The following is a 15403-nucleotide window of genomic DNA, read 5'->3' as shown; positions in this document are numbered from 1 at the left end:
GGTTCCAGTCAGACTGAACCCTCCTGGGAGCCTGTGGATGCCTGGAAGTCTGATCCTGCCACCTGTTTCTGTTCCTGCCTGATCTTGATCTGGTCCCTGTCTGTTCTGGATCCCTGACCAGGATTGGCTTCCAGCATGTCCTCTGGAACTGCAGCACTTGGGACATTCTAGGACTGGACTGTTAAACCAGGTAAGTGGCCAACTCAGATAATCATCTTCTGTCAGATGATCGTGGTCACTTACGTGTGTTGAGTTCTGTGATTGGGCGGTGCCCCGCTCCCCATCCTGCAGTGTCCGTGAGCCACAGCTCCACTTTAGTTTTTGTTTTATTATTTAATAGACGTTTGAACTTTCCTACTGACTGTCTCTTCTTGAATACTGGGTCCATCTGTCTTCAGTTCATGACACTAGCACCCCTTGTGACCCCACTTGGGACAAGCGTGTCAGATAATGGATGGATGGATGGTTTAAGAACTGGACACAATAAAATTTTTTCACTCAAACATGAAAGCAGGAAATGACACTAAGATAAATATATTTATATCTTTCAAAGCACTATGTCAGCTTTTAAAAAAAACAAACAAAAAAATCTAAATAAAATCTAATTCCCTTTATTTTAAACATTAAAACACTAATAGTCTACAAAAAAAAAAAGAAATGAAATAGAGGTTGGAGTTATTTCCACATTTCAAAATGCAAAAATTGACCCTTAGAGTCAAAGAAAAGCAGGAGGAAGCAGCCAATCTGACAGGACGCCATCATGACCTCACCCATTGATTTTCATAAAGCTGCTGCACAAATAAAACATTAAGAGTTAAATAATAAAATATTGGAATTAATAAAAAAAAAAATTATGTCATCATTTGAAAGGTATGCTTAATTTTTTTGGTGACACATTTTACTATTTCCTTCTGCAATTCATAATTTTCTGATGTAATAAAGGAAAAGTAGTATATTCAATTACTTAACAGGACTTTTTAATGGTACATTTATTTCATTTCATGTTATATTTTTCATAGTAATCATATTTATTTATTTTATAGTGCTTTATTGGTTCACTTAATCATTTACCTATAATTATTTAATGGGACATTATTGAAACATTTATTTATTACATGGTACAATTAAAGTTATTTATTTCATAATATATATTTTTTCTAATGTTGTCACCTTTGCTCCTCCATATAAACTTTTCTTTTAAGGTTCCCTGACTAATGGACACACTCTAGTAACTCTGATAACAGTAGTTTATTTATTCATTTATTAATTTTTTTGGTGGTATGGTTTGCAAACTAAACAAATAATTAGTTTAGTTTTTCATACCATCACTGTCTGTATTTCTTCTAATCATTAATATTAAAGGGACACAGCATCTGTTTTCATTAGAAATACATAAGAAATAAAAAAGAATAACAAAGTTTATCTAAAACAGAAGCATTTTAAAGCTGAGGAACTGGTAGTGTAATCACAGAATGACCAAAACCTGTCCTGAAAATCATTCCTGTTCTCTGTACATGAGCTGCAGACGGGTGATGTTTTATTGCAGTTATTACTCTCTAGTAGAGTTCCTAAGAAGCACTCTGGCCTGGGAATTTAAATAATTTGTTAATGGATGTTGGAAGAAATTTTAGAGTTGTAATCCTTTTCTTTTAAGCTATGGAGATGGCTGAATAAAACCGGAGAATCATAAGTCAGCTTTCCAAATCGGGAAGGTTTTCAGATCCCAGATGCCAAAGTCACGACTTAAAGATGAAGATGTTGCTACTGAGGAGTTTCTGTCCTACTAAGCTTTTGCCTCCATGTTTAATGAAGCAGGTTAAGTCATTATCAGTAGATATGTGGTTCCCCCCCGTTGCAAGAACAGTTAATGTTTAGTTGTCGTGTGTGGATTGAATTCTCCCAGTGAAACAAACAGTGCTGCACACATCACCCCAACGTCTGAGTCGCCTCCCCCTCCTTTCCTCTCTGCCTCTTTCAGCTCACTGAACTGAGTGAAATGTCTTTCCGACTAAATGATTTTTTTTTTTTTTTTGTTGCACGGTGGAAAGTTGCCATGGAGACAGCACCCCCCTCCTCCCCCCATTTCACCCCATCCTCTCATTTTTCTTAGTCTTCAGTGTTAAAAGCTAACTGGTGGGTTGTCACATGTGCCTTTCTGTATGTGTGTGTGGTCTGAATGTGGCCCATTATCAGTGTCTTTATAAATCCCCATCCTCCACACATCCAGCGTGCCGCTTTCTCCTCTGCTGCTCCAGGTTTTCCCACTCCTGCTCTCCTCTTCTTCCTCCTCCTCTGCCGCCTCCTCGCTCTCGTCATCCTCTTTTCATTTGTTTAATCCTCTCCTACTCCTCCTTCCCCGTCGTTCCCCTGCTCATGTGATCTTCCGCTTCTGTCTGCTGAAATATTGGACTAGCAAACTGCCACTGGTTTGCTTTGTTTTCGCTGTAGCAGAGATGGTTGGAAGGGCAATAACCACACAACAAATAGTGCAGAAGTTGAGGTGGTAGGCGCAAAGCAACGGTGCTATATTTTGGGGTTGTGATGAAGAATTCATGACAATTACACGACTTAATGCACAGCAGAAAGTCTAGAGAGCTCTTCTGCAGGTAGAGCATGTTAATCCTAATACTTCAGTTAATTGCATTGGGTAAAAATCTGATATCCCTTTCAGCTTCACATTTGATACACTGCCTGGAGGTGTGATGCAACAGTTAAAGAGAATCAGAAACAAGAGAGTGGATGATACATATCCTTTTATTTCCATTATTGTTGCTTCAGCCACACTGTTACTTACACATTCACCGACACCCCGTGACCTTTCCTGACTGAAACAATCGCCCTCGCTCCGAATCTCACCAACAACCAATTAAAAAAGTAAACTTCTTGAATAAATTATATATATATATAAAAAAACAACTGTAAACCAACAGAGAAAGGAATACTGGTAAACACAGCATAAACGTCATTTTCATCATCGTTGTTTTTTTCGACAACAGAGATTAAACAACTGCAAGGTCTCCATTTAGTCGTCATTAGTAGTATTAGTATCAAGTTCATTGTCAGATTTTGCTTAAAGCATCACTTTATAGAATTTTTCATTGCATCAAGTTGACATCATTCGTGTTAATATAAGCATGCAAACAGGTTTCCCCATGACCATTCGGGACTGCACGAACAAGAGAAGACAGCAGGAGAGAGAGGAGGGCGGAAGGAGCAAACAATAAGGGAGACAAGATGGAGGGCTGGGGGGGGGGAAGGGAAAGAGCAGGTGAAATGGATAAGAGGAGGAGAGAGCCAGAGTAATCAGACAGTAATCAGACAGACAGAAACAGAGAGAGGGAGGAGGAAGCTGTGGGGGGGCAGTAAGAAAGGAGCTAAACAGGGCTGACAGAGTAGGAAAGAGAGGGAATTATGGACCTATGAATCAATATCGCCTTCTACGAGGTGAGTGATCATCCCCTGACCGGCAAAACACAGCCACCACAGAGCATGGGACCCGACTTCCTTCATCTGGAAGTAAAGGAAACCAGGACACACTCCTGAGAAAAGGTGTTTCTGCAGGGGAAGAGTAGAGGAAAGTGGTAAAAATCCACCAAGCTGTGCTGAGGTGTTGCACTGTTCTGCTGAGGTTCGGTCATATTTGCAGTGACAGGGATGTCTTTCTAGGTCTGTATTCAATAAATGCACAAGTGTCTGCTGTTTTCTCCTACCTCCATATCAACAGTCTTTTTTTATATAAATCAAAAATGTATGGAAGCCCATATTCTGCCATTTTAAAGGGAAATAATAGAAATGTTATATTTTGTTTCTGGAATATTACTTTCAATTTGACCTTCAACCCCACAGTAATTGACCTAATTCTGTGTGGTTCTCAGACCAAGCAGGGGATACATGAAACAGCACATACTGCAAATTTAATCCAGTGCTCCTCCTCAGTTTCTGGTCTTAAAACCACCTTTCATCGTTTTGCATGACTTTGCTCATTATGTTTGTTTGATATGAAGGGCGGCACTACGTCTGTGAAAACGAGACAAAACTAATTCGTTTATAGAAGTTATTGGCCTGGTTTTGAATAGATTACAAAACCAAAAACCCTCAGTATTAGCCATAAAACAAAAATATTTAATTTAGTTTTTTATTGAGCCAAACTTTGAATTTAATCTTTGATTCGTCAAGTTACAAAAACAATACAGGTTTTTATGTAGTTATATCTGACTTTTTTTCTTGAACTGAAGGGATGATTTCAAAAAGTATCCTCTGGTTGGTCATTCAGCTCCTTCTGATAACTCCTCCTCCGTGTTCACAGACCGAGGCAGAACTTAAGAGTCTATAAAACCAGAGAATTTCCCAAGTCAGACATGTCTATTCTAGGGTGACCAAACATTCTGATTTTTTCGGGACAGTTCCACATTTTTCACTTCTGTCACACAAATCAAAGTCAAAGTCCTGCATTTGAATGAGTTAAAACGGAAAACAAGATATAAAATATATTTAAAGGCTTTCCCAAAGTTCAAATAAAGCAGAGCAGCAGTTATTGTCAATGAGCCATCAAGACAAACCTGCACACAATGGTCTTAAAACAAAACAAGCAAAGGATTTTATTACAAAGTATGATGAAAACTACATTTGAAGTAAAGAAAATGCACCACGGCAAAGACTGTGGAACAGTTCATCAAGGGTGAGGCCAGTGAAAAGTGGTTCTCAGAGAACCTTTTGTTGAATTTGAGGGGAGTACAACGTAACGCTGGCAAAGTGAGTCAAAAAAGAAACTTGGAGCTCAAAAAGCCACATTTGTCCTTAATTGTCCCTCATAAGCAGTTTAGTTGTCCCACATTTGTTTTTTGAAGATCTGGCCAGCCTGTTGGGTTTTGGTTGCACTGTCTGCTTTTTCATCAATGCAGCCTGGGCATGTGCTCAGTGTAATTATTATTATTATTTATTTTTTTATTAAACCACATTTGCTTTATATCAGCGGTTACCAACTGTATTTTTATCATTCTAAAAAACTTTGATTCCAAACAAAATAAAAAACTTCAGGGATATTTTTTTTATTATTTGTTTGGATGCTTAGTAAAAAAAAAATGTAATTGGGAAGGTTAGGTTAACAAAAAATTATCTTGTGTTTATAAGTTTTAATCTCATTATTATAATATTTTAAACCTGCTGTTCCTTTTGAAGCCATGATTACATCTAAAATAGAAATGATTTTATGTTTGTTACTTTGAAGCTAATCTCTTTAATTTAATTCACTTTTTATAATATAAAGAATTTAAGCAAAGTTTATGTCTGAATCTCACATTTATGATTTTTAAAACTGTACCTTTTTTCTTATATTTTCTTTTTAATCCAAAATGTTTTTGATCAAGTCAATGACTGAATGCCAGATTCATAACTTTAAAATCCTGATTTAGTTTCTACTTATTCCTTAAATAATCATGATGTTAAAACTCCAAAATATTACAACAATATTCTGCAATATCTCTGCAATATTACATTGAGGATGATGTTGTCTCATCAGTTCAATGAATCTCTTAACCCTGACATAATTTTTTACCTCATATTTATGATTTAATTTTTACAAAAAGGCATATTTGTTTCTGTCTCACAATGTGTGTTCATCACATTGTGGTTTGGACAGTTTAACCTTTTTAATTCTGACTTTTAAACCTACAGTCATGATATCGCAGGGGATTCTTTTCATTTTGAATTGGCAGAAATAGGCTTCCATACTTTTAGTCATCGGCCCATAAAGCAGCAGCATTTTCCATCTATTTCTAGTTGTTGTGTTGTTTTAAATAATTAGAAGCATAATACACTGACTCTTCAGCACTTTCAGTCCCCTATTAATTCGTACCTCGAACAAACAGCACATGAATTAGTGAAAGAAGTACACGATTAACACAGTTACTTACATCAGGCAAAAGGGTTCAAGGGGAGAGGAGGGCTGACTGGTGACTGGCAGCAGTTTTCCGAGACAACATAGACAACAAAAACTAACGCCTATCAAAGACGGTGCTTCCCCACCTATAGTGCAATGAGGCACGAGTAGAACACACACTCACATCTTCCGTCTCTCACAGCCACACACACATTCCCACACATTAAATTACTCCCTTTAGAGACACAGAACAAGACAAAGTTTGGCTCTGAGGCAAACTTTTCAGTGCAGATGCCTGGATTTTAGGTGTGAGAACAGAAAAATGATGGTGAGGGGGACGACAAAGGTGAGCACAGATACGTGTCAAACATACACACACAGACGCACACAAGTACAAAACAAACACGCCCACAAACACTGAAACACACACTGATAAAAGCAACACAGAAGTGTGTGTCCTTCTAGCGTCCTGTCAGAGACATTATATGGACAATTTGATCCGCTGACGTGTGTCAAAGACTTTTTCTGTTCTTTTTCTTCTTTTTTTTTTTTTTCTCTCAACTGAGAAAGCAAAAGATTAAGTCCTGGAATGATAGAAAAATAACTGAGTGGTGATACATCGTCCAGAGAGCGCGCTCCAAACAGTCCAATCCAAATGCAGGATCCTGTAAACCTGTAAAAAGTTTGGTGATCATATAGTCTGTCTCTCTGAAGCTGGTCGTCGATAGGACTGTAAAAACGTTGTGAACAATCTTCCCTCCTGACGGATGTTTGCGTTCTCTATCACAGAACTGATAGCAAAAGATGATCTTTGAAAAACAAAAAAGAAAAAACAAGAAAAAAAAACCTTAATGAGTCCAATTAGGACTGAGATGAAGAGCATGACGAAGAGGGACACATTTCAGGTTGCGTAACGTGCCAAGACCAATGAGTCTGTCCTCATTTATCCCTCCTCTGACATCAATAATAACCCGACGGATGCTGCAACTTCTTCCCTCTGGGCGGAGGCATCCAAACGGGCCTGGATGGTTTTGTCCCATTGAGAACTACGCAAGATATATTTATATGTATTTATATATTTTCCTATCCGGTACAGCATAGAACTCTTTGACACAGATTTTTCTCTTGTTAGTCTGTACAAGTGCACAAAGCTTTGGTCCTGGTTGAAATGACCACTCTAAGATGGCTTTCTTTTTTTTTTTCTTGTTTTCAAGAGAGAAACGCTCTAGAGTGAACTACTACACATATCTGAAGAGCACACGAACTACACACATACTACAAACTCTGTGTATTCATGTGTGTGTGTGTTTGCATGTGTGTGTGAGTAAGAGAGAGGGAGAGAAGGAAGTGTGCGGAAATCCCAAATTTACACCTGACATCAGTTCTGGGCATGTCGTCTTTGTCCGCACGTGTTTAGGGTTTGAGTCCGATGTTCACACTGCAGCTCGTGATGGAGGACCCCCCCCTTCCCTCCTTTAGCTCAGCAAATACAGCACAGAAGTTGGAGGATTCATTAGCAGGAGCAGAACGGCACTAGCAGTCGGACACTGGCAGCGTCTCCGCGTCTCTCTTGTCTTTGATGGAGAGAATTATTCACAGATGAGAGGAGAGGGGAAAAAAATGGGAAATCTTGAGCTGTAGAGATGATAATGACCTGAGGAAGGAGAGAATAAAGGAGAAGAGGCGGATTAAGCACGCGTGAGACAGTGGGAGACAAGATGATATATAAACAGCATGGAGTTTTTGCAAGTCAGTGAGGAGGAGGGGGAGATGCATTACATAACCCGTAAAATCTAGATTATACAGATGCTTTAGCCTTAGAGCTGCAACATCTGACAACTTCACAGCCGCTGCTTTATCGTGCTCTCACAGTTTGGTCATGCTTTTTAAGACTTGACTAGATGTCCCCGTGTTAATCGGGCTGGAGAGCATCTGCCACACAGCGGCGGACGTGTGCCGGAATGAAGGAGGCTGAGGCGGTCGCAGGGAAATCATGGAGACTTTCAGCTATTTGTGGAATGCTTGAAGCTAATAAACAGACGAGCGACTCACCGTGTTAATCAGAGTGGGGGCTGTCCACCACAATATGCGGCTTAGGGGAGGGTGTTGTGGCACTCTTTGATACAAAAGTACCAATCGCTTTTTCCTGCAGGGAAGAAAGTCTGCAGTTAATGTTTTATTATGAGAAAATAACAGATTATTTCAACTTTATATTTTTAGAGCTGCAAGTGCTTCATGTCTACTGAGAGGTTTAGAAAAGATAGTGACCCTCAGCTGTGGAAAGAAAATCTACTGAAGACCTGAGGGCAGATGTTCACTGTTCCTTTTCATTTAATTAGAATACAGCTATTTTTAATTATCCTATTTTTATTTTTTTGTTACTTTTAAAGTATCTGTATTCATTTTAAATGTATTAGGAATCATGGCAACTACACACTTAATTCTTCATAATATAGTTCTTAACTATTCTAAAAATAATTTGTTAATGTTTTTATTCATTTTCCTACATTCTTTATCTAGGACGGAGTATTAGGTCCAGGCTAGAATTTTTTTTTTCTATTTTAAAAATTAAGTCGTAAAATTACGAGAATAAAGTAGCAACGAGAATAGTTATAAAATTACGAAAATAAACTCATAAAATTACGAGAAAAAGTCGCAGTGAGAATATTTATAAAATTACAAGAATAAAGTCGTAACATTAGGAGAATAAAGTCGTTACACTAGGAGAATAAAGTCATAAAATAACGAGAATAAAGTAGCAATGAGAGTAGTCATAAAATTACGAAAATAAAGTCATAAAATTACGAGAATGAAGTCATAAAATTATGAGAATAAAATCATAAAATTACGAGTTTAAAGTCTTAAGTTTACGAGAATAAAGTCTTAAGTTTACGAGAATAAAGTCTTAAGTTTAGGAGAATAAAGTAGCAATGAGAGTAGTCATAAAATTACGAAAATAAAGTCATAAAATTACGAGAATGAAGTCATAAAATTACGAGAATAAAGTCATAAAATTACGAGAATGAAGTCTTAAGTTTACGAGAATAAAGTCTTAAGTTTACAAGAATAAAGTCTTAAGTTTACGAGAATAAAGTCGCAACGAGAGTAGTCATAACATTACGAGAATAAAGTCATAAAATGACGAGAATAAAGTCTTAAGTTTACGAGAATAAAGTCTTAAGTTTACGAGAATAAAGTCTTAAGTTTACGAGAATAAAGTCGCAACGAGAGTAGTCATAACATTACAAGAATAAAGTCATAAAATTACGAGAATAAAGTAATAAAATTACAAAAATAAAGTTGTAACTCTATCAGAATAAAGTCATACAATTACGAGAATAAAGTAATAAGTTTACAAGAATAAAGTTGTAAAATTACGAGAATAGTCGCAACGAGAGTAGTCATAACATTACGAGCATAAAGTCGTAAAATTACAAGAATAAAGTAATAAAATTACGAGAGTAAAGTCGTAAAATTACGAGAATAAAGTCGTAACATTATGAGAACAAAGATGTAAAATTACAAGAATAAAGTCATAAAATTACAAAAATAAAGTCGTAACTCTACCAGAATAAAGTCATAAAAATACGAGAATAAAGTAATAGAATTACGAGAATAAAGTCCAAAAATTACGAGAAACAAGTTGTATTTTATGACAACTCTTACAGGAAGCACCATCTCCCCTAAAATGAGGAATGTAGAGCATCATGTCAAGTTATACTTTGCCTCTGGTTTGACAAATAAGAAAATCCTTTAGCACCAGAATCAAATTGGGCAAAATGTCAAAGTGGACTCAGGTTGCTAATTGGTGGAGCTGGTCGACCGGCATAAGTTGGTCGGAGCTCAAAGATTTCTTTCTGAAAAGGGTTATGATGGGTATGATTACTTAATTCTTGCAATATTACAACTTTATTCTTGTTATGTTACGACTTTATTCTCATAATATTACAACTTTATTCTCGTAATGTAACGACTTTATTCTCAAAATAAAAAAACTCTAGTCTGGCCCTAATACTCCGTCGTACTTTATGCCATCCATCTCCTGTGTTTTCTCACTTATCAACACAAAAATGCCTCCGCAGTTTTTCATCCTCTATAATTGATTAGTTTTACTGACGTTTAATTTGTTTTTGTTTTATTTCATCCTTCTTGATTTAATTAGTTTGATAATTTGTCAGATGATTGTCTCCCTTTCTGTTTTTCAATCCACTTTGTGTTCCATATAAAAGTAGGAAACATGATGTGTAATTAAAGTTAGATTGATTCACAATCATTATGGACATAATTTATGTAATTATTGCCTCTAACCATGTTTTTCAAAAAAAGATACAATTTTCTTCTTTATTTTTGCGTATTTTTGAATATGTTTTCATCTTCTCTCAAACATGGGGGTTAAATTAGACTTAGACAGATTTATTTGTCCTTTTGTTTACATAAGTATAAAACAAAAGGAAATTTCATTTGGAAAAGCTCTCTGGACCATTTCATCTTTTTTAAAACCCTTGAAAAATAGTAAAAAGATATATATATATATAAACAGTAATATAAACATATGACATGCATTATTTTTTTATTGTACAGAAATCCTCTGTTATGTAAAAACATTCACCTTCATCCTTTAATAAGAGGTGCTGAAGGCTCGAAAATTGATTTTATCTTGAGAGGTTTATGGCCTTTCCAGGTAATGATCTAGGCTGCAGCTCATGATTTCTCTTTGAGAGCTTAAGAAAGATTTGTTTAACTCCACTCATTTGATTTCATGGGAGACACCAAATAATTCAGTGAGGCTCTAAGGAGGAGAAATGCAAATCTACAAATTGAGAATATCTATCAAAGCCATTTGTAAACTAATGCAGATCTCATTGCCCTGTTCAAACAGCTGTGTGTGACCACGGGTCATGTGGATACGTGTGGTAGCTCTTTTCCAAGGCTGGCTAGAAGATCTGAATCTCCATTTTCAAATACTAAGGACTATAATGGTGGTGGCAGCATAATGCTGCGGGACCATTTCACGTTCAGTGCTACTGGCGCATTGTACAAATAATCTTTTTTTTTTTTTTTACTGCAACTTTGTTCACTATATTGAGAACCATCCAGTGTATCCTTCATTGAGAAGTGGGCTGCTACTTATTCTGGGAGTATTCTGATCAGAAACCCTGAGATCCAGTCTGTGGAAATCAAACCAGGGATCTAACAGCCTTCCAGGAAAAGTGGCCTGCTCTGACTAATACATCCCCCTCCTAGAAATTAGACTATATCCACATTTTAACTGGAAAATAAATTCATAAGCAAACCCAGACTGGTGTCAAATGGATGAAGAAGACTAAGATTAAAGCTGGGTTTATGTTGAACGTGTTTATGAGGCTAGAAGACGTAATTTTAGCAGAGGTCAAACAGCCAGATTTTCAGTTTCACAATTGTAGAGAAATTTGTAGATAATTCTAGCGGGAATTCAAAAATATAAACATCTACAGACATCCTCTTATATGGCTCATAAATATCACCATATTTAACAAAATGTGAAAACCTCTGAGAGAGAAATTACTTTCATTCTTGGTTGACAGGGAGTGAGCCCTTCATCCCCTCTAGAGGTGGACAAAATATTAGATACAGCAGGGCGAAGCTGCACCAAGTCAAGCATTACCCAGCCATCAGCCATGACAGAATATTCTCTGAACTTCTCCACTTAGATTTCAGTGGAATTAAAATAGTTTATTTTTTCTTAATGTTTTATTTTCTCCGAGTAATAACATTTTACCCACTACTATTTAGGATTTTTTGTTAAATAAAGTTAAGCATTTTCCTTTCTAAATTTGTTGTCAGTTTTAGTTTTAGTTGTTGTAAAAACAAAGACACTAAGACATCCAAATAATACTTTTAATACATTTAATCATTTGTATCTTTCAGGTGTAATAACTAAAACATTAAATAACTATTAGCATAATGTTTATTTCATCTCACAGCCCTACAGCATTAACAGTCTGACATTTAACAAACCAGGAACATTAAAGACAATATTAAATGGAACAGCAACCTCACTGACAGCGTTGCAGCGTTAGCCACACTTTATTGGGGTCAAAATCTACACAAATGCTTCTTCATTACTGTTAAGTTGTTCTTTATTAAGCTATATAAACAAATTAAATGTAAATGCGGCAGCAAAATGAAAGAAAATGTAAGTCAAGACATTTTAGTCAGCAGACATTTTACAGAATAAAGATTCTGTCTTTCTTTCAGCCTGTTGATGATAAAAGCCCTTCCTTTCTAGGGTTCATTTAGAGACAGTGATCCCAGCTTTACTTAACGTCCTCAAATAATGGCAGTTAGTCAGGCCTCCGTCTCACGGTTATAGCTGGTGAAAAATCATGCGAAATCCTCAAAGTTTGATTGTTTTTAAGTCTTTAATTATTTTGAACTCTTCCTATTTGTTTAAACTGTTACACCTTTATATTCCATCACATGCTTTTATATAATCTGAACAGATGGTTTTAGCAGTCCCAAATACCTTTTAAAAATCCAGAGAAAGAAGATGCTGAAGGTCGTGTCTTTGTTGATCCTATCTCTTTTTGTTTTTAAAGCTCTTTTAATTTTTAATTTTGTTTAAAAACACACGTTTCCCCTTGGGCGTTTAACCAGGAGTGAATTAACATCTGTCTCTTAATGTTGCAGAGCACAGGTCAGCGTCTATGTTGTATTTTAAGGGCTTTAGAAATAAAATTGGTGTAGTAAAGGTTTCAGCAACTCGCTCTATTTAATTTCCGTCAATATTCAGCTTTACAGTGCATGTTGCTGAGCTGGAGGTATCTTCTGGTTAAAATTGAGTTTTTCCTCTCCACTCTCACTGCATGCATGCTCTGTGTGAGGGATTATTGTAGTGACAGTAAAACACTATCTACTGTCGCCACATGCTCATCCAGGAGTGAATCCTGGGAAATCAATGACTGGATAAAATCAGCTGCTTTTCCTTTGATAAAAACTAAAATCTAATTAAATTGTCTCTATAAAGAGCCTTGAGATGACATGTTATAAACTGCCACTATGTTAATTAACTGAAATTGATTTGAATTTCCTGATTTATGCAGCTCAAAAAATATCTTCATGTGATTCATCTTGTTTTTTCCCCATTTTGAGACTCACAGGAAAATGACTCAGATTGATATAATATTCGTATCTCAGTTAAACACAACATAAGTGTCAGAATGTGGCTCTAGGAGTTGGACCCAGACGCACACAGGGGGAAAGGAGGATCACCTTGTTGAGTGAAAGGTTTAAATAAAATGTCTCAAAACAAAGTTAAAGATGAGCTGGCATGGAGAAAATCGAAACAAAACACCAGCAGTGGCAGACATTAACAGAACTGTGGCATAGCAGAAAAAAAAGAGTATTTTCCTGGTGGGGAGTGCAGATAAATGGCAGGCTTAAATAGCAGGCTAACAGGTGGGGAGCATGAGTTAAATGAGTAGCAATGGGTGATCTGAATGAGCTGACTGCATGGTGGCAGAAGCTTAGAGTGAAAACCAAGACCTGAACCAAGCAGACACAAGAACGTCTTCTAATATAGGAGAAAGTTAACAGAAACATAAAAAAAACAAAAGTAAAACAAAAAAAATTATAGATCAGAAAGAAAATGTAAATAATCAAATTTTTGGCCGATTAATGTGCCTACCTCAACGAGCTGATGCCAGTGCTCTATTGGTTTCCGTGGGTTTGCCAGCATGGCTGTCCAGTGTTCCCTCCCGGGACCGTCAGCGTCGCTTCCCACTCGACACATGCCTATAACCTCGTTATGACCGATGCTGCCACACAGAGAGGGAGGATCAAACAGGACAGATAGTGCTTCACAAAAAGGAATGGGAGGAGAAAAGAGGCAGGCTCGGTAACATAAAAGAAAAGCATTAAAAAGAAAACAAATCCGACTCATTTATCAACCTTAAGCTTTTGGACAAACCTGACAAACGTCTGGGGGAAGTTATCAAACACTAGCTCACAATTACAGCTATGGATAAAGCTGCACACCTATGCCGACGCTGTGTCTACACAGCATAATAGGGAGGCGGTGCATTTATACACAAACACATAAAGCAGCCAAGTAATGCTGCAAGGGACTGCGAGATAAATATTGGCAGGGTCGCACGTCTTCTTTCCCTATTAGCATAAATCATGCTTATTCATGAGGTCCTCATCCATGTAAAACAGGAATCATTCACCAGGAGGGTGCTTCTTACGGGGGCCCTCGTCATGTTCGACACCCCAAAAAATCAACATCGTGCTGCATGCACAAAGACGTTTGACAAACAGCTGCTTCCCAGTAACCATCAGTCTGCTGTTAAAGCGCCCGGAGCATGCAGGAACGCAACCATAGCCTGGGCCTGCTCACCAATCATAATCCATCACAGCGATGATGATGGAAACGCTCTCTATGTTTTCATTGGGAATGTCAAACACCAGAGCCTCGTTGTACGTGGGGTTCAGCGTGTTCTTCTTAATGGAGGTCTTCCTCTTTTTTAGCCGCCGGCCGTCGCTTATCAGAGAGGCCTTCACGTACGGGTCTGGAGCACAGACAGGACAGGAGAGAAAGATGGAATTAGGAGGAGAAGGTGGGAGACACATGCAGGGCAGAAGCACAAAGCGTGAGATAAGAGTTTGCACGTATCTGCATCTGTCACACATGAAAGCTGTGCAGGATGGAGTCGCTGAAGCAAAGCTGGATTAGGAACACAAGGGGGGGCAGAACAGGTTAGATTCCTTCAGTATGTGACAGCAGCCAGGAACAATCACACACACCCTACACTGCATGTCTGTATCTTATGATACTCTTAAATCAAGCTGTGATCAATGAGGCAATAATAACTGTAGGCGTAATCTGTCGATGTGTGTAACTTTTATAGATACGAAAAAAACACATCCATGTAATGCATTATTTATTTTCTTATCCTTATTATACTATTTGTTACCTTCCCTGGTCACTGTTGCAGCTACAGGAGCAGGCGATCGATTATGAAGATCATGCAACATGAAATTACTCTGCGTGGAGGTTTGTTTGGAAAAGTATTTACACCCCATCGATCTTTATCCATATTTTGGGAAATTAAGCCTGCTTAAAAATTCATTAGAAATAAAATTCTGAAAGGTGTGGCAAGCATTTTATTTAAAGGTATAGTGGACGATTTTTTGGGTGGATCATCAAAATAAGTGGTTCTTCTAATTGTCATCATTTTGGTGATATGTTTACGTAAGGCCGTCCTACGAGCTTGTCACCCTTTTTCCCTTACCCGAGGTGAGTCTGACATAGTGGAAAAATTGCAAATCATCTTTTGGAAAGTAAGCTTATATTAGCGATGCAAACAGCAATTTTTAAACGGAGCGTTCACGAGGAGAAATGGGTTCTTGCATGTTCTTGCACAAGTTTAATAGGCCTTCCTTCTCAAGAGCGGGTACAGAGTTGTGGATGTGATTTTTTTTTTTTAAGTGGAGAAAATCGATCCATCCATCCATCCATCCATCCATCCATCCATCCATCCATCC

The 15403-nt window shown here is 37.4% G+C and overlaps 1 protein-coding gene across 1 annotated transcript in view; it reads right to left on the bottom strand.

The window, feature by feature from the left end:
* Window positions 1–5552: 5552 nt before the first annotated feature.
* syt3 (synaptotagmin 3) overlaps window positions 5553–15403 on the bottom strand; it is a 72708-nt gene continuing 62857 nt past the window's right edge. Inside the window, exons 10-13 of the mRNA XM_015392938.1 lie at window positions 14256–14427; window positions 13545–13674; window positions 7931–8024; window positions 5553–7532 (exon numbers count right to left, since the gene is read on the bottom strand). Coding sequence (XP_015248424.1) covers window positions 7935–8024; window positions 13545–13674; window positions 14256–14427 — 392 coding nt within the window. The 3' untranslated portion in view covers window positions 5553–7532; window positions 7931–7934. The remainder of the gene's footprint in view (window positions 7533–7930; window positions 8025–13544; window positions 13675–14255; window positions 14428–15403) is intronic.

Source organism: Cyprinodon variegatus, unplaced genomic scaffold (genome assembly GCF_000732505.1).
Source record: "Cyprinodon variegatus isolate N-32 unplaced genomic scaffold, C_variegatus-1.0 Scaffold24, whole genome shotgun sequence".
In the NCBI taxonomy this organism is placed as follows: Eukaryota; Metazoa; Chordata; class Actinopteri; order Cyprinodontiformes; family Cyprinodontidae; genus Cyprinodon; species Cyprinodon variegatus.
This window is presented reverse-complemented; position numbering and strand designations above follow the sequence as displayed.